Consider the following 21,408-nt stretch of genomic DNA (forward strand, 5'->3'; position numbering starts at 1 on the left):
GTTATTAAAAAATATGCTTCTTGCTATTTAATTTTCCACTTTGAAAAAATGACCACTAGAGTTCTCCCTACCAGTCCTGGCCGCAAGCCTTTTATTTTTTTTAAAATAGATTTCAGACTCATGCTGGAGTCCTAAATCTCAGACTGCAGCCAGGACACAGACAAGCTCAGCTGGCAGCTCTGAATCTTCTGTTTACAACTGCATGTGCAGAGAGAAGAAAGATCAGAGCTCAGATAGTAAAATGAATGAGGGCATGCAGTAAGGCAGAGTCAGGAGTATGCCCTGCTGTGCTATGAGCACAGTGCTGGCTCCTGCCTGTCTGATTGACAGGCAGGGAGCAGTGCTGAGCTTGTCTGTGTCTTGGCTGCAGTCTGAGATTTAGGACTCCAGAATGAGTCTGAAATCTATAGAAAGGGCTTGAGGCCAGTACTAGTAGGGAGACCTCTAGTGGTCATCTTTTCAAAATGGAAAATTAAATAGAAAGAAGCATATTTTTTAATAACATGCAATTGGAAAGTTATTCTGCATACACTAATCTATATCTCAAAAGTTTTTTGATGAAATGTACCCTTTGTCATATTTTCCATTGTTCCTTGTGTTATTTGACTTATTACATTGCACTTTAATATATGTGAAGAATATTTCCCTGAAACCTAAATCAAATGTGACGTGACACTCTATAAGGTATTTTACTTAATAGGATATGAGGTTATTCAGGTCATATTTTCCAGGCTTGGAGTTTTCAGCCCTTGAAAAAAGTGCCACAAAAATAATTTTATTGATGCATTAATTGCATTTAATGTATATAGCTGTAAATAAGAGATATTTATTCTTATCTGAACAGATTGTATTAAATTACTTGTTATTCTCCTGAATAGTTTTAATTTGTTAATATCAATGGTAATAAAGCTGTTTTGTTGAAGAATGTTACATTATTAGTACCATTTGTATTTTTATTTCAATTTTTTTAAATTACAGTGACCCCCCCCGACCTACGATGGCCGAGACATACGATAATTTCAACATGCGATGGCCTCTCAGAAGGCAGCATCAACATACGATGCTTTTATATGTCGGGGCCATCGCATAAACGGATATCCGGCAGCGCTGACTGCTTCAGCTGCCGCCGGATAGCCGTTTACGGTGCCCCATGTGCTCCGGTGATGGTCTCCTACCTGTCCTCCTTTTCACGATCCCCTGCATCGCTGACACTCTCCATCGTCGTCATCACGTCGCCACGCACGCCGTCCTGTCATCTAATAGGAGCGGCGTGCATAGTGACGTGATGGCGGCGACGTGAGAGCGACAATCCCGGAGAAGCAGAGACGTCCGGAGCGTCGGGGACGCGGCGACAGCGATGGAGGGCGACATCCAGGGCAGCGGTGACAGTCCAGAGCGGCGGGGACAGGCGAGTACAACTTCCTATACTTTACATTGCACAGATCCCTCAACATACGATGATTTCAACAAACGATGGTCCATTTGGAACGGATTACCATCGTATGTTCAGGGACCACTGTATGTAAAGATTGTAATTTTCTATACAGTGAAAAACATTTCAATGGCTACTGTTTGATTCAAAAACTTGGCAAAACTTATCTTCTTTTTTTATAGAAATCATGACTTATAAAAAACACCACTAGGGGTCCCCATACCATCCAGAACATTATTCTGTCTGGCTGCAGCATCATCTTTGTCCCAGTTGTAGCACAGGCAGGGATAAAGTGCAGTAAGTGAGGGGGGGGACTAGCACTCCTCTGTGCCTATGAAACTGCAGCATGAAAACAGAGGAGGAGGAGGTTGCAGAGTAGCCTGCAGTGATTTGATGAAGGGACACAGCACAGCAGACTGAGAAGAAGTGGTGAATGCATGGTGAGGGCTCAGTGCCTGCCTTGGACATGCCCCATGCTGAGCAATGGCTGTCAGAATGCATGAGAAGCAGAACAGAGGGATTTGTGAGCCAAATACAATAGCTAGACATAAAGTGTGACTGTCTGAGGTAATGAGATCTGGGACAGTCTGAGTACTCTTCCATCTACAGGCCCATATAAGGGTTTGTTTATGCAGAACTTTGTAATGACCACTCATTTTAGCACAAAGTCGATTTTACACAGTGAACTTTACAGTAAAAATGACACCATCTTTATTCTATAAGTCAATACGATTACGATACCAAATTCATAAAGGTTTTAATTTACTATTTTTAGGAAAATAAGTCTACCATAAACTTATATTTTTCTGTATACAGGTCTGTATGATGGCTAATTTTTTACACTGTGATATGTAGTTTATATAGGTTCTATTATAGTTTTGATGGGACTTTGATTCTTCTGACTATATGAAGTAACAAAAAAAAATTAGGAGTCTGGGGAGGGGGAGATGAGGCTTGAGAGAGGACCTTGGAGTCTGGCAGAGGAGTGTGGAGAGGATTTAGAGGTTGGGGGAGGGAGGCGGAGGAGCCTGGAGAGGGTGTCGGGGGGGGGGGGGGCACAGCATGGTATTCAGAGTACAGTGCGCGGCAGTATATTTTGGGGCACAATGTGTGGCCATATTGTATTCAGGGTTCACTATCTGGCACAATTATATTCAGGGGCACAGAATAAGGCAGTATTTTATTTAGGGGTACAGTGTGTAAATCCTTTCAGAAGCAGAATTATAACTTTTTTAGGTGTATACATTATGGCGTATCGAAGACATGTAAATACAATAAAATGAAGCCATAACCCCAGAATATGGCACAAAGCAGATGTGTAAAACAAAATACGTCACATAAGAGAGAATAATATAGAAAGCACACTATAGGCGTTACAAGGTGTTGTGTCCTTAGCACAACAGCCTCAAGTGAGCACATTACCTGCTTTTAGTGTCGTCACAAATTCTATTAGGTTAATGGCACTCAGTGCAACTCTCTGTTTCTTTTTTTTTTTCTATTTCCAACATTTATTCATCTCTTTAATACAATCTCCCCAACTGTTTATTAACTATCTGACCCATGTCCTTGCATTAAACTTCCTAATTTCATAGTAAAATGATTTGCAATTATGTGTCCAGTCATCTCTGATTTTGTGGTTTAATTTTCCGGAATGTTAAATTAACCCGGGGAGCCAGCACCTTTCTTCTGACAGGGAGGCTATGGTACCAGTAGACATTGGTTGGGAAATTCATCATAAGCAAGCTGCCATGCTCTAGCTCCAGCTTCACTGGTTCCATTTTTCTCACAGCATTTTTGCCTCGGGAGTCTCTGTGTCGGAAGATAAAATCCCTACATGCTCCAAAAGACACAGAAGCAATGGGACTTTGTGGAACCAGCTCCTTTTCATCATCTCTGTGGTCACCCATGTGATCATTACCATCTTTATATCTAAATGAAAAATACAAAATCAAGGATGTTAGACATTTCAACTGCCTGTTCCGCAAATTTATTTGGAATAACCGTAGACCTAGAATAGCACTTCACATCCTACAGTAACTTATATCCAACAGAGGGATAAACTTTCCAGATCTTCTAATCTGTAAATTAGCAGCCCAACTATGCATAGTAAGTGTCTGGATCGCACATTCCTCTGTACATAGGGACATTTCCTTGGACCAACAGCTTGCACCAGCCACATCCCTGCTGAACCAATTACACTCTACATGGAAGTCATTACCAATAAATGGCAGTAGTAACCTCTTATTGTGTACTGCCAGGAAAGCCTGGGTCAAGGGTAGACACCTCATCTCCTTAAGCCCTTACTTCTCACTTTTGTCCACAATCCTGGTTACCTTGGGGGTAACCTGCCAACTAAATGTTGCCTTTGGCAGCCTGTGGGACTAAGCAGACTTGCCTCCCTCGTAAATAGGCATATACAACATCTTAACACCATTATTAAAGGGGTTATCCAGGGAAAAACTTTTTTTTTTATATATCAACTGCCTCCTGAAAGTTAAACAGATTTGTAAATTACTTCTATTAAAAAATCTTAATCCTTTCAGTACTTATGAGCTTCTGAAGCTAAGGATGTTCTTTTCTGTCTAAGTGCTCTCTGATGACACATGTCTCAGGAAACGCCCAGTTTAGAAGCAAATCCCCATAGCAAACCTCTTCTAAACTGGGCGTTTCCCAAGACACGTGTCATCAGAGAGCACTTAGACATAAAAGAACAACCTTAACTTCAGAAGCTCATAAGTACTGAAAGGATTAAGATTTTTTAATAGAAGTAATTTACAAATCTGTTTAACTTTCTGGAGCCAGTTGAGATATATATATATATATAAAAAGTTTTTTCCTGGAATACCCTTTTAACCCCTTAAGGACCAAGGACGTACCGGTACGTCCTTGGTCCTGCTCTTCTGATATAACGCGGGGTTACACAGTAACCCCCGCGTCATATCATGGCGGGCCCGGCGTCATAGTGAAGCCGGGACCCGCCTCTAATAGCGCGCAGCGCCGATCGCGGCGCCGCGCGCTATTAACCCTTTAGCCGCGCGCTCAGAGCTGAGCCGCGCGGCTAAAAGTGAAAGTGAAAGTTCCCGGCTAGCTCAGTCGGGCTGTTCGGGATAGCCGCGGCTAATCGCGGCATCCCGAACAGCTGACAGGACAGCGGGAGGGCCCCTACCTGCCTCCTCGCTGTCCGATCGCCGAATGACTGCTCAGTGCCTGAGATCCAGGCATGAGCAGTCATGCGGCAGAATCGTTGATCACTGGTTTCTTATGAGAAACCAGTGATCAACATAGAAGATCAGTGTGTGCAGTGTTATAGGTCCCTATGGGACCTATAACACTGCAAAAAAAAAAGTGAATAAAGGTCATTTAACTCCTCCCCTATTAAAAGTTTGAATCACCCCCCTTTTCCAATAAAAAAAAAAAACAGTGTAAATAAAAATAAACATATGTGGTATCACCGCGTGCGGAAATGTCCGAATTATAAAAATATATCATTAATTAAACCGCTCGGTCAATGGCGTGCGAGCAAAAAATTCCAAAGTCCAAAATAGTGCATTTTTGGTCACTTTTTATATCATTTAAAAATGAATAAAAAGTGATCAATAAGTCCTCTCAATGCAAAAATGGTACCGTTAAAAACTTCAGATCACGGCGCAAAAAATGAGCCCTCATACCGCCCCATACACGGAAAAATAAAAAAGTTATAGGGGTCAGAAGATGACAATTTTAAACGTATTAATTTTCCTGCATGTAGTTATGATTTTTTCCAGAAGTCCGACAAAATCAAACCTATATAAGTAGGGTATCATTTTAATCGTATGGACCTACAGAATACATATCAGGTGTCATTTTTACCGAAAAATGTACTACGTAGAAACGGAAGCCCCAAAAGTTACAAAACAGCGTTTTTTTTTTCAATTTTGTCGCACAATGATTTTTTTTCCCGCTTCACCATAGATTTTTGGGCAAAATGACTGACGTCATTACAAAGTAGAATTGGTGGCGCAAAAAATAAGCCATCATATGGATTTTTAGGTGTAAATTTGAAAGAGTTATGATTTTTAAAGGCAAGGAGCAAAAAACGAAAATGCAAAAACGGAAAAACCTCCGGTCCTTAAGGGGTTAATGTATGAAGACTACAATTTGACATCCTGGGCTCTAAGCCTTTAGTTATCTTTGTAGCATTACGCAACACCTGGCAGACAAAGGCTGGGACGACCTTTCCTCTCTCTGACAACCTCTGGGACAAATAACGAAGTACAATTGTATGTTGACTCACAAATTTCTTTATTCAGGTGTGATATCCAACATGTCATACTGGACGATCATACTCGAGGAGGAAGAAGGTCAAATTTTATGTTGAAAAAAGAACCTAAGTGAAACAAAGCTGGCTTTTACAGCACATTATCGCCTCGTGGAAGGTAGTCTGGAAGTTTTATAAGTTGCCGACCTTAGGGGGAGATTTATCAAAATCTGTCCAGAGGAAAAGTGGCTGAGTTGCCCAGAGCAACCAATCACATCGCTTCTTTCATTTTTCAGTAACCTTTTCAAAAATGAAAGAAGTGACCTGATTGGCTGCTATGGGCAACTCAGCAACTTTTCCTCTATCCAAATATATTCCTACCTGGGACTGGCCAGTTTTTCCACTAGGACATGATAAACTGGCCTTGTGGACAGTTTGCTAATGGGTAAATAAATATCTGTGGTATAATAGGAATTCAAAGGGGTAAATATAGAGTTATTTATACATATATTTCATTGTACTGGAGCCAGGATGCTGCACATCATGGAACGTTATGTCATGAAACGGGATGTTCGGCGACGTCATATGACCAGTCATCAATATCCCCTTACGTCCCCTGTGTCAATCCTTAGTGTCTCATCTTCCCCCCCCCCCCCCGTGTGCTAGTTATTACTGTCCCCTCAACACCCCTTGTGTCAGTTACACACTGTCCCTTATCTCTGCCCTGTGTGTTGCACTTACCGCTGCCTCCTGTCAGGGTATAAAGCTCATATTGCATATATGGCATAGTCTGTTGGGATCCCACTCTGCTTATATACATAACATAATAATAATAATTACCACGAGAAAGCTTATTTTAAGTTTTCCTAATAAAATATATTTTTATACTGTATCTTGCCAGGGAAAAGCTGTGGTTAGGACTGGGCGGGGTTTATTCCCTTTATATATATCTAGAGATAGTATGCCCATAATATATCATATAATGTGATGATCTCTACACATTGTAATCTACTGATATCTGAACTAACCCACTTCTGTGATTAGGTTTAATCTTTTTAATAACTTAATAATAAATCATTGTTTAATATCTGACATTATGTCATGGATATTCGTTAAATAATTTATTTTATTGATATCATGGTCTGTTTTTATTATTCCTTTATGTAACCAATAAATGTATATATCATTTTTAATTATAACTGCGTTATTATTTTATTATATTGCAAAAGTTACTTTACCACTACTATAGAACTCATCTGGGAAAATAGTCGGGCCCAAATGTGGTGAATTGCATTGTTTATTTTTGGCAATTCATAACAGTCATAATATTTTTCATATTTTTGTTGACCATAATTAATAATTCATAAATGAGTTATTAACCCCCGACACTCCGTTCCCATTCTGATTCCCTGTTCTGCTTTCACTGTACAGCAGCAGATATCTTTGGTTGGTGCTCGGGTCACATGACTGCCACTGCTAATGCTGAGGCCGCTGATTGGCTGCAACAGTCACCTAACATCTGCTGCTCCTGTGACATCTGAGTACCGACCATGGGCAAACCGGGAAATCAGCAAAGGAATGGAGGCTGGATGGGCACCCATTAAAAAGGCCTGACAAAAACCTGGGCGCCACCACAAAATTCTTAATCGCTGTGGTGACCTGGTGCCAGAGATTTGTCAAGCCCTGATAGATAGACATACATATATACATACACACAGCTTAACTTTACCATACCTGTTAATAAGAACAAAATTGAAAGTGTATCCTGTTGCCAATTGTACTCTCTCTCTTATAAGGTTCAGCACAGGAATCCACGGTTTGGGAGACAATGTGATGCCAGAAAATGTATAGGATAATCCATCATCACCAAAAGTAACCTGTTTCCTTGGAACATTATGCCATTTTCCATATACTTGAACTTTACTCAAGTCTCCTGCAAATTAAAAGGAGAATGTATATGATATATGTATTGATATTCTGGCTTACACACCACAATACAGGCAGAGAAGTATAAAGGATGTACTTATGTAAAAAATTAGTTTTTGTTGACTTTGGAAAAGCCCTTATTTTAAGGGCTGTCCCATTTTTGCGTAGTCCATTCCCACAATCAGTACTGGGCAGATTATTGGCTAAGCACACCTATATTGCCCTGTGTGTGGGTGAAACTGTTGACAGATTTCCTTTAAGCAGGACGCTGTACATTTTCCAACTACAGGGCCTTATAAGGGCTTGTTTAATGGGGACCAATTGTAGTTTGTAACAATGTAAATAATTTTACAAAAGAAGAGAATATCCAGCGCAGAGTGCAGTGAATCAGGAACAATCTATTAGAGATCACATGGATAGCACAGTAACACCAACGTGTTTCGGGTCAAACAGGACCCTTAGTCATGGCATAGCAAATGCACAATAAAATGGGTTTAAATAGAAAAAAAGATGTCACCTGTCTTTTGAAATGACAAAATTAAAAGCCAATACAAAAACCTGGAAACATTACTCAGACGTGAAAACATGGAAACTGGATGCATAGATCAATCCAATTGTGCAACAGCAAAGCAAGTGTATATAAGCTTAAACAAATATTGCACAGTCATATTTTTGTTTAAGCCTATACTGTATACACTGGCTTTGCTGTTGAACAATTGGATTGATCTATGCATCCAGTTTCCATGTTTTCACGTCTCAGAGTAATTTTTCCAGGTTTTTGTATTAGCTTTTCATTTTGTGATGTCATACACATTTTATTGTGTATTTGCTATGCCATGACTATGGGTCCTGTTTGAACCGAATCACATAGGTGTTACTGTGCTATCCATGTGATCTCTAATAAATTGTTCCTGATTCAATGCACTCTACGCTGGATATTCTCTTCTTTTGTGCTATTGTTGGACCGGGAGCACTTCCGGTTAATCCGCGCACAGGTGTGCATGTTCAGCTGAGGTGCGCCGCCAATTTTGCCTATGTCAAATGTAAATAATTTTACCACAAAATCTATTGCAAAGGCTTCTGGTGGTCATAGCTGTTTATATATTTAGAATGACATACTTGTATGACACAGTACAGCCCTGCAGATATCTGTGTATGTTTGAACAGAAATACAGTGTGTAACCACCCCCATATGCACAGCCTTCGTCCTCAATATTCTTTTTGCAGTGAAATCATATGATCAAAAACAAGTAAGTGCGAAAGAGAAAGATAAGAACTAGTAAAGTGCAGTGTGTATTTGTTGGTCTGTGAGTGTGTGTATGTATGTATGTATAAGTGTGTTTAACCCCTTCCCGACCTATGACATACCTGTACGTCATGGGTGGCAAGGTGTTCCCGACCCATGACATACAGGTACGTCATGGACATTACTGCCGCTACTCGCGGCATCCCGCAGCGCCCGGAAAGATGGTGGCTATCACTGATAGCCAGCCATCTTACCGTGCGACCACGGGGGGTTTCGTCCCCCACCCCCCCCAGCGATCGCTGCTATCAGCTGGTCAAATCTGACTAGCTGATAGCAGCGTTTCGCTATGAAAATACTTAGCAGCGCGGTGTGTGAGTCCCGATCACGGGGATCGGGACACACACCGCTCTGCTAAGTGTCCCTGTCCCGTCCCCCGGCGTCACTTACCCGTCGGAGCGGTGTCCCGAGCGGTCCCAGCGGTCCCGGCGGTCCCGGCGTCCTCCATGGGGTCCCGGCTGCGCTGCGTCCCGGCGGTGAGTTTCCGGCAGCAGGGCGGCATCTTCATTGGCAGCAGTGAGATCGCCGTAAAGCGATCTCACTGCTGCCTCTGAGAGTTTCAAAACTGCAACTCCCAGCATGCCCAGACAGCCTTTGGCTTTCTGGGCATGCTGGGAGTTGTAGTTTTGCAACATCTGGAGGTCCACAGTTTGGAGACCACTGTATAATGGTCTCCAATCTGTGCTCTTCCAGATGTTGCAAAACTACAAATCTCAGCATGCTCAGTCTGTCCAGGCATGCTGGGAGTTGTAGTTCTCTAACATCTGGAAGAGCACAGATTGGAGACCATTATACAGTGGTCTCCAAACTGTGGACCTCCAGATGTTGCAAAACTACAACTCCCAGCATGCCCAGACTGCCCAGGCATGCTGGAAGTTGTAGTTCAGCAACATCTGATCCTTCAGATATTGCCAAACTACAACTTCCAGCATGCCTTGGCAGTCTGGGCATGCTGGGAGTTGTAGTTTTGCAACATCTGGAGGCACACTAGTTGGGAAACATTGTCCGTTTCCTACCTCAGTGCCTCCAGCTGTTGCAATTGTTGCAAAACTATAACTCCCAGCATGCACTGACAGACCATGCATGCTGGGAGTTGTAGTTTTGCAACAGCTGGAGGCACACTGGTTTGGAAACACTAAGTTTGGTTGCAAAACACTTGAAAGTTTATTACTTAACTTAGTGTTTCCAAACCAGTGTTCCTCCAGCTGTTGCAAAACTACAACTCCCAGCATGCACGGACAGCCAAAGGGCATGCTCGGAGTTTGCAACAGCTGGATGTTTGCCCCCTCCCCCCAATGTGAATGTACAGGGTACACTCACATGGGCGGAGGTTTACAGTGAGTGCTGCAAGTTTGAGATGGCGCAAATTTTGCGCTGCAGCTCAAACTTCCAGCGGCAAACTTGCTGTGAACCTCTGCCCATGTGACTGTACCCTAAAAACACTACACTGACACTAACCTAAAATAAAAAGTAAAAAACACTACATATACACATACCCCTACACAGCCCCCCTCCCCCCAAAAAATGAAAAACGTCTGGTACGCTACTGTTTCCAAAACGGAGCCTCCAGCTGTTGCAAAATAATAACTCCCAGTATTGCCGGACAGCCATTGACTGTCCAGGCATGCTGGGAGTTTTGTAACAGCTGGAGGCACCCTGTTTGAGAATCACTGGCGTAGAATACCCCTATGTCCACCCCTATGCAAATCCCTAATTCAGGCCTCAAATGCGCATGGCGCTCTCTCACTTTGGAGCCCTGTCGTATTTCAGGGCAACAGTTTTGGGACACATATGGGGTATCGCCGTACTCGGGAGAAATTGCCTTACAAATTTTGGGGGGCTTTTTCTTCTTTAACCCCTTATGAAAAGGTGAAGTTGGGGTCTACACCAGCATGTTAGTGTAAAAAAATAAATTTTTTACACTGACATGCTGGTGTTGCCCTATACTTTTCATTTTCACAAGAGGTAAAAGGGAAAAAAGACCCTCTAAATTTGTAACGCAATTTCTCCTGAGTACGGAGATACCCCATATGTGGGCGCAAAGTGCTCTGGGGGCGCACAACAAGGCCCAGAGGGGAGAGTGCACCATGTACATTTGAGGTGATTTGCACAGGGGTGGCTGATTGTTACAGCAGTTCTGACAAATGCAAAACAATAAATATCCATATGTGACCCCATTTTGGAAACTACACCCCTCACGGAATGTAATAAGGGGTGCAGTGAGCATTTACACCCCACTGGTGTATGACAGATTTTTGGAACAGTGGTCTGTGAAAATGAAAAATAAATTTTTTGATTTGCACAGTCCACCGTTTCAAATATCTGTCAAACGCCAGTGGGGTGTAAATGCTCACTGCACCCCTTATTACATTCCATGAGGGGTATAGTTTCCAAAATGGGGTCACATGTGGGGGGGTCCAATGTTCTGGCACCATAGGGGCTTCCTAAATAGGACATGCCCCCCAAAAACCCTTTCAGAAAAACTCACTCTCCAAAATCCCATTGTCGCTCCTTCCCTTCTGAGCCCTCTACTGCGCCCACCGAACATTTTACATACGCATATGAGGTATTTCCTTACTCGAGAGAAATTGGGTTACAAATTTTAGGGTGATTTCTCTCCTTTTACCCCTTGTAAAAATTCAAAAATTGGGTCTACAAGAAAATGCGAGTGTAAAAAATGAAGATTTAGAATTTTCTCCTTCACTTTGCTGCTATTCCTGTGAAACACCTAAAGGGTTAAAACACTTACTGAATGTCATTTTGAATACTTTGGGGGGTGCAGTTTTTATAATGGGGTCATTTATGGGGTATTTCTAATATGAAGATCCTTAAAATCCACTTCCAACCTGAACTGGGCCCTGAAAAATTAAGATTTTGAAAATCTTGAGAAAAATTGGAAAATTGCTGCGGAACTTTGAAGCCCTCTGATGTCTTCCAAAAGTAAAAACTTGTCAATTTTTTAATGCAAACACAAAGTAGACATATTGTATATGTGAATCAATATGTAATTTATTTGGAATATCCATTTTCCTTTCAAGCAGAGACTTTCAAAGTTAGAAAAATGCTAAATTTTCAAAATTTTCATGAAATTTTTAGATTTTTTACCAAGAAAGGATACAAATATCAGTGAAATTTTACCGATAAAATAAAGTAGAATATGTCACGAAAAAACAATCTCGGAATCAGAATGATAAGTAAAAGCATTCCAAAGTTATTAATGTTTAAAGTGACAGTGGTCAGATTTTCAAAAAATGCCCAGGTCATGAAGGTGAAAATGGGCTGGGTCATGAAGGGGTTAAAGGGGTATTCCAGGAAAAAAACTTTTTTTTATATATCAACTGCCTCCTGAAAGTTAAACAGATTTGTAAATTACTTCTATTAAAAAATCTTAATCCTTTAAGTACTTATGAGCTTCTGAAGTTAAGGTCGTTCTTTTCTATCTAAATCCTCTCTGATGACACCTGTCTCGGGAAACGCCCAGTTTAGAAGCAAATCCCCATAGAAAACCTCTTCTAAACTGGGCGTTTCCCGAGACAGGTGTCATCAGAGAGGATTTAGACAGAAAAGAACAACCTTAACTTCAGAAGCTCATAAGTACTTAAACAGATTTGTAAATTACTTCTATAAAAAAATCTTAATCCTTTAACTTTCTGGAGCCAGCTGATATATATAAAAAAGTTTTTTCCTGGAATACCCCTTTAACCCTTTGTTTAGCACTTGTCCTCTGTTCTTTAGTGCACAAGGGCATACAGGTATGCCCTGTTTTTTTCCGATCGCCACTGCACACTGCTCGGTAATCAGGTTAAAGATGGCCACTGTTATCAGCTCCGTGCGTCTGAGCTGCCAATTCTAAGACTTGTGGTGCATCTAGCACCATCCTTACCCATTCAGCAACACAGTAGATCAGGGCTAATGTAGAAAAGGTAGGGAGTGCACAGGGGTAAAAAATAAAATATATAAACAGTGGGTTAAGTAAGTATTTTACACATCACCATTTTTATTCTTAAATATATTTCAAAAAGGTGCTATTCACATGAAATTTCCACCAGATGTTGGTAACAACCCTAGTAATCAATACAACCCGGAAAAAACAAAATTGGCTCAGAAATAAATTTATGTGAAATAATGTAAAATGACACGGAGAAAAAGTATTGAAGATGCTTAATGATATTTATTTAATACTTAATACAAACATGATGTGTATTATGGCATACAGTTTTTGCTCTGAGCTGACCACACTATATTCTCCCAGTATTCTCCCAGGCTTTTCTAGATGTTGTGCAGCAAACGTTAAACAAGCTTAACCCCTAAGGACGTAGCACATTTTGACCTTAAGAACGCTGCTGTTTTTTTCCAAATCTGACCTCTGTCATTTTAAGCATTAATAACTTTGCGATGCATTAACTTATGAATTTGATTCAGAGACAGTTTTTTCATGACATATTCTACTTTATGATAGTGGTAAATTTTCGCTGATACTTGCATAATTTCTTGGTGAAAAATTCCAAAATTTTATGAAAAATTTGACAATTTCTCTAACTTTGAAGCTCTCTGCTTGTAAGGAAAATGGATATTCCAAATAAATTATATACTGATTCACATAAACATTATGTCTACTTTATGTTTGCATCATAAAGTTGACATGTTTTTACTTTTTGAAGACATTAGGGGGCTTCAAAGTTTAGCAGCAACTTTCCAATTTCTCACAAAAATTTCAAAATCTGAATTTTTCAGGGACCAGTTAAGTTTCAAAGTGAATTTGAGGGTCTTTATGTTAGAAATACCCCATAATGGACCCCATTAAGAAAACTGCACCCCTCAAATTATTCAAAATTACATTAAGAAAGTTTGTTAACCCTTTAGGTGTTTCATAGGAATAGCAGCAAAGTGGAGGAGAAAATTCAAAATCTTCATTTTTTTACACTAACGTGTTCTTGTAGACCCATTTTTTCATTTTTACAAGAGGTAAAAGGAGAAAAGCCCACCAAAATTTGTAACCTAAAGTCTCTCAAGTAAGGTAATACCCCAAATGTGGATGTAAAGTGCTCTGCTGGCGCACTACAGGGCTCAGAAGGGAAGGATCGACAATGGGATTTTGGTGAGAAAATTTTGCTGAAATGGTTTTTGGGGGGATGTCGCATTTAGGAAGCCCCCATGGTGCCAGAACAGCAAAAAAAAGTACACCCCTCACGGAACATAACAAGGGGTATAATGAGCCTTAACATCCTACAGGTGATTGACGAACTTTCATTTAAGTGGGACGTGAAAATGGACATTTTTTTTCACTAAAATGCGGGTGTTACCCGAAATTTTTCATTTTCACAAGGGGTAATAGGTAAAAATGTCCCCCAAAATTTGTAACCCTATTTCTTTCAAGTAAGGAAATCCCTCATATGTGGATGTAAAGTGCTCTGTGGGTGCACTTGAGGGCTCAGAAGGGAAGGAGCAACATTGGGCTTTTGGAGAGCGAATTTTGCTGAAATGGTTTTTGGGGGGGCATTCTCATTTAGGAAGCCCCCATGGTGCCAGAACAGCAAAAAAAACACTTGGCACCTTATTTGGGAAACTACACCCCTCAAGGAATGTAACAAGGGGTACAGTGAGCCTTTACACCCCCACAGGTGTTTGACCAATTTTTTTTTGCTAAAGTTGGACGTGAAAATGAAAATTTTTATTTTTTTTTCACTAAAATGCTGGCATTACCCCAAATTTTTTATTTTTACAAGGGGTAATAGGAGAATAAGCCCCCCAAAATTTGTAACCCCATTTTTTCTGAGTATGGAAATATCCCATATGTGGATGTAAAGTGCTCTGCGGGCACACTACAAGGCTTAGAAGAGAAGGAGCGCCATTGGGCTTTTGGAGAGAGAATTTGGTTGGAATAGAAGTCGGGGTCCATGTGTGTTTGCAAAGCACCCGTGCTGCCAGAACAGAGGACCCGCCCCCCCCCCCCCCATGTGACCCCATTTTGGAAACTACACCCCTCACGGAAAGTAATAATGGGTGCAGTGAGCATTTACACCCCACTGGAGTTTGACAGGTCTTTGGAACAGTGGGCTGTGCAAATTAAAAATACAATTTTTATTTTTCACGGACCACTGTTCAAAAAATCTGTCAGACACCTGTGGGGGGTAAATGCTCACTGCACCCCTTATTACATTCCGTGAGGGGTGTAATTTCCAAAATGGGGTCACATATGGGGGGGTCCACTGTGCTGGCAGCATGCGGGGCTTTGTAAACGCACATGGCCTTCAATTCCAGCCAAATTCTCTCTCCAAAAGCCAATGGTGCTCCTTCTCTTCTGAGTCCTCTAGTGCCTGGGTTCTCAACTCGGGGTACGCGCCAGGGGTTGTCTGGGGGTACGCAAAGCGCTGACCAATACCGGTCATGCACTGGCCAGTATTTATTAGCGCATAGCTGTGGCAGCTCACTGTACAGTAGCGCGGCCACAGCTCGGGTTACTGTACGTGAGCTGCGTGGTTGCCGGGGAGACTTGTGACTTCCCCTGACGTTGCGCGGAGTTGCCGCACAGCGCAGGCGGGCGTCACACGTCAGTGCGGCCCCGCCGAAAGGGACACGCTGCGTGAAGGAGCAGGCAACGGGACCGCAGGACGCCAGGTAAACAACTGTATGGGACGGAGGGGTGGGGGGCTGTATGGGATGGAGCACAAGGCATTAAGATGGAGGGGGAGAGGGATAATGGCGGAGGGGGGATGTGGAGTAATAAAGCACAAGACATTAAAATTTTATGCCTTGTGCTTTATTACTCTCCATCCCCCCCTCCGCCATTATCCCTCTCCCCTTCCATCTTAATCTCTTGCACCATTTCCCCCCTTCCATCTTTATCCCCTTTTGCCATTATTACCGGATAATAATGGGGGATTAAGATGGGGGGGGAAATGGATGTTTGTTTTTTTTAGTTTATGTCAGAACTGCTGTAACTATCAGCCACCCCTGTGCAAATCACCATTTAGGCCTCAAATGTACTTGGTGTGCTCTCACTCCTGAGCCTTGTTGTGCGCCCGCAGAGTACTTTACATTTACATATGGGGCATTTCCGTACTCAGGAGAAATTGCATCACAAATTTTGGGGGTCTTTTTTTCCTTTTATTTCTTGCGAAAATGAAAATTATGGGGCAACACCAGCATGTTATTGTAAAAGTTAAAAAAAAATTACATTAACATGCTGGTGTAGACCCCAACTTTACCTTTTCATAAAGAGTAAAAAGAGAAAAAGCTCCCCACAATTTCTCCTAATTTCTCCTGAGTACGGAAATACCTCATATGTGGCCCCAAACTGTTGCCTTGAAATAAGACAGGGCACCGAAGTAAGAGAGTGCCATGCGAATTTGAGGCCTAAATTAGGGATTTGCATAGGGACGGACATTGCAGTGTTCCCCAAACAGGGTGCCTCCAGCTGTTGCAAAACTCCCCAACATGCCTGGACTGGGAGTTGTTGTTTTGCAACAGATGGAGGCTCCGTTTTGGAAACGCTCCATAACTAGGAGTTTTTCATTTTTATGGAGGGGGGTATAGTGTAAGGGTGTGTATATGCAGTTTTTTACTTTTTATTTAGTGTTTTTAGGGTACATTCACACACACAGGCGGGTTCACAGAGAGTTTCCCGCTGGGAGTTTGAGCTGTGGCAAACTCCCAGCGGGAAACTTGCTGTAAACCCCCGCCTGTGTGAATGTAACCTGTACATTCACATGGGGGGGGGGGCGATGTAAACCCATGCCAGTGTGAATGTAACCTGTACATTCACACGGGGGAGGGCTCCAGCTGCAACCTCCAGCTGTTGCAAAACTACTACTCCCAGCACGCATTGACAGACCGTGGATGCTTACACAATGCGTAGTAAATGAATGCAAAACAAACGGGGATTGCATATATGCAATATCTTTATCCATAAATTCTTCAACAAAAACAGGCATAGAATGGATATAAGAAGGATAGTCACCCAGTGATAAAGTAGCAAAAATCAGTCCGGCACTTTTAGGGTTTCACCAGCCTCTCCGAGGTTTTCTGTTCCTTGCCGTGATTCATTCCATCTCCTACAGGCTGAAAGTCGAGCTACTCAGGAGATCCGAGTGCCGGCCATAATTCAGGCGACGTTTCAGGAGAAGGAACTCCCTTTCTCAAGCCTCTCACATGGACACCCACCACCATGAGTAACCACATAGCGACCCAGGGCGTACGGGTACGCCTTCGATCCCTGGTACTTAAGGACCCAGGGTGTACCTGTACGCCCGTGGGAATTTTGGTCCCCGTCACGCGGGGACCGGACCGGGGTGCCTGCTGATATCGATCAGCAGGCACCCCGTGGAAATGCTTGCGATTTGCAGCGATTCTGCTGACCCAGAGATACATGGTGATCGGGGGTGTAGGATACACCCCCAATCACCTCCTGTATCTATGGGGAGGTGGCGATTTCATCACCCCCCCCCCCAGGTTCGTACAGCCAATAGCAGCCAGCAGGGGAGAGGTTAATGACCTCTTCTTGCCGCCCTGCCGTCTAACTGAGTTCAGTCAGTGGTCAGAGCTCCAAGAGGGAGCCCCTGAGGACAGAAGATCCCCCTTAGAGCATGGACAGATTACAGAAAAGGGAAAGGTAGGAGTTAAAAAGTAAAAGTTATAAAAAGTAAAAAAATAATTTTAAAATATTCCCCCCCCCCCCCCCCCCCCTAATAGGTCCTCTGCAGTTTTTTCAGTGTGACCCGGGCCCTATTAGGGGTTCAGGGTGCTGCGATTTCCCCCCTCCCCCCCCTTTTTTTTTTTTACCACATATAACGGTGTGTGTTTTTTTTTTATCACACACCATTATAGGTAAAATTAACACCAAGCACACACTACATACTCCACCCCCCCCCCCCAGTTTTAAGGGGAGACTCATATTCCGCTAGTATATTCCCTCGAAGCGGGCGGGGTATGGCGTAAAGCTCTACAAACTTTTTGAGAGTACCTCCGGGTACACTTACAAGTTTAGAGTATATGAGGGATGAGATTCCCGTATTGAACCCCCAGAATGTACACCCCCCCCCCCCACTCTGGTTGTTAGCAGGAAAATCGTTTGGGACCTTATGCACCCATTACTGGATAAGGGTTACTACCTTTACGTCGACAACTTTTATACCAGCATCCCTCTGTTCACATCGCTTGCCGCCAGATCCACGTCTGCTTGTGGGACCATGTGGAAAAGCCAGAGAGGCCTCCCTCTAAATTTTGTTAAGACACCTATGCCCAAGGGTGAGTCCCGTGCCCTTACCCATGAAAACCTGTTGCTGGTCAGGTATAAGTATAAGAGGGATGTCCTTATGCTGACCACAATTCATGGTAACGGCAGCTCACCTGTCCCTGTGCAAGGTACAAAAAAACAACAACCCATAAACGTAAGAATAGGTGTAAGCAGTCCTACGTAAGCCACTAGATTGAGAATATCATCCAGCTATAGATATGACAGAGTAAGAAATAATTTCTCAGGATGTGCAATAAAACGTAACTTTTACTGTTTAATATTTTAAAAAGCTAAATTTTTTGGTGTTGATAATGTGAAGTTGCACAATGGCAAAACAAAATAAAGTTGAGTATACGCTGATCCGATGTGGCTGGGCCCAGCCACACACAGTACCGCACACAAACTGTTAAAAAAACAGTATCAAAGCTCAAAAAATACCACCAACGCGTTTCTGCCACCAATCTTGGTGGTGTCCTCCGGGAGGTATAATATATGCAAAAGACAGTCGTAACTCACTCAGAGAAATAGCCCACCATAAATAAATAAGTGGAGCTATGTAGTCAATGAGAGCAACTATATAAATGAGTGATATGGTGAACACAAATTTGACCACTTAAGGCCGCAATATTAAGAGGCAAGGTAAGCACAGCCCCCAGCAGTTGCTCAAATTATAGTTAGCCCATGGACCTGAAAAGCAGAAACATATATATCATGCCAGTGATAAATCAACATGCGGCTAGATCTGCATTATGTATCAGTCCTGTGAGGGAATAAGACAAAAGTATATATTTCTATATCCCAGGGCTCAATTGTTCAGATGCCACTGATGTTGTAGACCACCTGAAATAAAAACAAAAAGGATTCCATTCACACAGGTGTCCTGTGAAGAGAAGATGCTATAGACCTGTACATTGATAGACCATTGTACTCATGGTTACTGTGGTTCTACAGCTGTCCAACGTGAAACACCTGCATCCAGCAGGGAGCCCTCTACTGCGCCCACCGAACACTTTACATACACATATGAGGTATTTCCTTACTCGAGAGACATTGGGTTACGAATTTTAGGAGGATTTTTCTCCTTTTACCCCTTGTAAAAATTCAAAAACTGGGTCTACAAGAACATGAGAGTGTAAAAAATGAAGATTTTGAATTTTCTCAATTTGCTGCTATTCCTGTGAAACAACTTTGAATACTTTGAGGGGTGCAGTTTTTATAATGGGGTCATTTGTGGGGTACTTCTAATATGAAGGCCCTTCAAATCCACTTCAAAATTGAACTGGTCCCTTAACAATTCAGAATGAAAGGTAAAAGCATCCCAGAGTTATTAATGCTTAACCTTAGGATCAAGGATGTTCTGGAACATCCCCGGACCCTGGGCTTTAAGGACCAAGGACGTTCCAGAACGTCCTGGTTTTTCTCAGGTCTCTGCTGCGCGCCGGGCAGAGATCGGAACGGCATGTCTGTTGTAATCCTTCAGCAGGCATGCCGTGCAAATGCCTAGGGGGGTCCCGGGACCCCCGCATGTCAGCGATCGTCGGAGATCGCTTGCAAAATCACGCAAGTGATCTTCGCCGATTCGGGTCACTTTTGACCCGATGACCCGGTAATAAATGGTGATCCGCGGTGTACAATTCACCGCCAATCACCTGACGTTGCTGGGGAGCAGTGACAATACTGTCACCGCCCCAGCAACGCTGCTATTGGCCGGCGATCGTCCAGCCAATAGCAGTGCGGCAGAGGAGGGGTTAACGGTCCCTTCCCGCTGCTGCACCCGCTCTCTGTGTTCAGTCAGCGGGTGCAGCAGTGAGGGGAAGGCCGTGGATCCCCCCCCCTCAAAGCTCCGGAGCCCCCTCAGGAGCCTTAGAATAGGGACAGCGGATTACAGGTAGGATTTAATAAAGTAAAAAAAGTTAAAAAAAAAAAAAAAGTCCCCCCCCTAATAGGTCCCCAAGGGTCCTATTAGGGTCTGATCCCTGACCCCAGGTCCTATTAGGGGTTCATGGAGCTGCGTGCGCCATCCATTTTTTTTTTCTCTTTTAATAAAAAAAAAAAAAAATCCTCCCCCTGATCCCCTAATAGGTCCCCCAGGGTCCTATTAGGGTCTGATCCCTTACCCCGGGTCCTATTAGGGGTTCAGGGAGCTGCATTTGCCACCCCTTTTTTGGGGGGGGCCACAGCTTTTTTTTTTTTTTTTCTATTACTGTTATTACACTTTTTACACCAAGCACAACACACTACATGTCATCGATCACCGGTCATCGATCACTTTGGGGCCAAATTTTTGGAGGCCTACGGGGACCTCTCGGTAGATGAGTTTCTCATCAGTTTTAAGGGGAGACTCATCTTCCGCCAGTATATTCCCTCGAAGCGGGCGCGGTATGGCGTGAAACTCTACAAACCTTGCGAGAGTACCTCCGGGTACACTTGCAAATTTAGTGTATATGAGGGACGAGATTCCCGTATTGAACCCCCAGAATGTCCCCCCACTCTGGGTGTTAGCGGGAAACTCGTTTGGGACCTTGTGCACCCATTGCTGGATAAGGGTTTCTACGTGTACGTGGATAATTTTTATACCAGCATCCCTCTGTTCAAATCCCTTTCCGCCAGATCCACGTCCGCTTATGGGACCATGCGGAAGAACCAGAGAGGCCTCCCTCTAAATTTGGTTCAGACGCCTATCCCCAAGGGTGAGTCCCGTGCCCTTACCCATGATAACCTGTTGTTGGTGAAGTATAAGGATAAGAGGGATGTCCTTATGCTCACCACTATTCATGGGAACGGCAGCACCCCTGTCCCTGTGCGAGGTACCGTGGGACCGGTCCTCAAGCCCGATTGTATTGTGGACTACAATCGGTATATGGGGGGAGTTGATCTCTCAGATCAAGTCCTCAAGCCATACAAGGCCATGCGGAAAACACAGGCATGGTACAAAAAAGTTGCGGTCTACTTGGTAGAGGTTGCCATGTACAACGCTTTTGTACTATCCCAGTACGCTGGCAACACAGGGACATTCCTCCAGCACCAAGAAGAAGTCCAAAGGTTCCTGATCTTTGCTGACCAGGAAAGATCAGGCCGGACTTCCCAAGGGTCTGGAGTAATAGGCGCCAGGATCGTCCCAGGCCAACACTTTCCAGGTGAGGTCCCCCCCAGTGGAAAGAAGAGGGACACCACCATTCAGTGTGACACTTGCCCAGATAATCCGGGCCTCTGCATAGGCTGCTTCAGGGAGTTTCACACTTCCATGGAGCCCTAAGTTTTCCCTTTTTATATGA

General features: G+C 43.2%; 1 protein-coding gene across 13 annotated transcripts in view; it reads right to left on the reverse strand.

The window, feature by feature from the left end:
• Window positions 1-2,173: 2,173 nt before the first annotated feature.
• ALKBH2 (alkB homolog 2, alpha-ketoglutarate dependent dioxygenase) overlaps window positions 2,174-21,408 on the reverse strand; it is an 87,462-nt gene continuing 68,227 nt past the window's right edge. For all 13 annotated transcript variants that reach the window (XM_056528813.1, XM_056528814.1, XM_056528809.1 and 10 more), the window contains 2 exons: window positions 7,404-7,602; window positions 2,174-3,361 (listed from right to left, as the gene is read on the reverse strand). In XM_056528813.1, the coding sequence (XP_056384788.1) occupies window positions 3,052-3,361; window positions 7,404-7,602 (509 nt within the window). In that variant the 3' untranslated portion in view covers window positions 2,174-3,051. The remainder of the gene's footprint in view (window positions 3,362-7,403; window positions 7,603-21,408) is intronic.

This window comes from Hyla sarda, chromosome 1, assembly GCF_029499605.1.
Source record: "Hyla sarda isolate aHylSar1 chromosome 1, aHylSar1.hap1, whole genome shotgun sequence".
NCBI lineage: Eukaryota > Metazoa > Chordata > Amphibia > Anura > Hylidae > Hyla > Hyla sarda.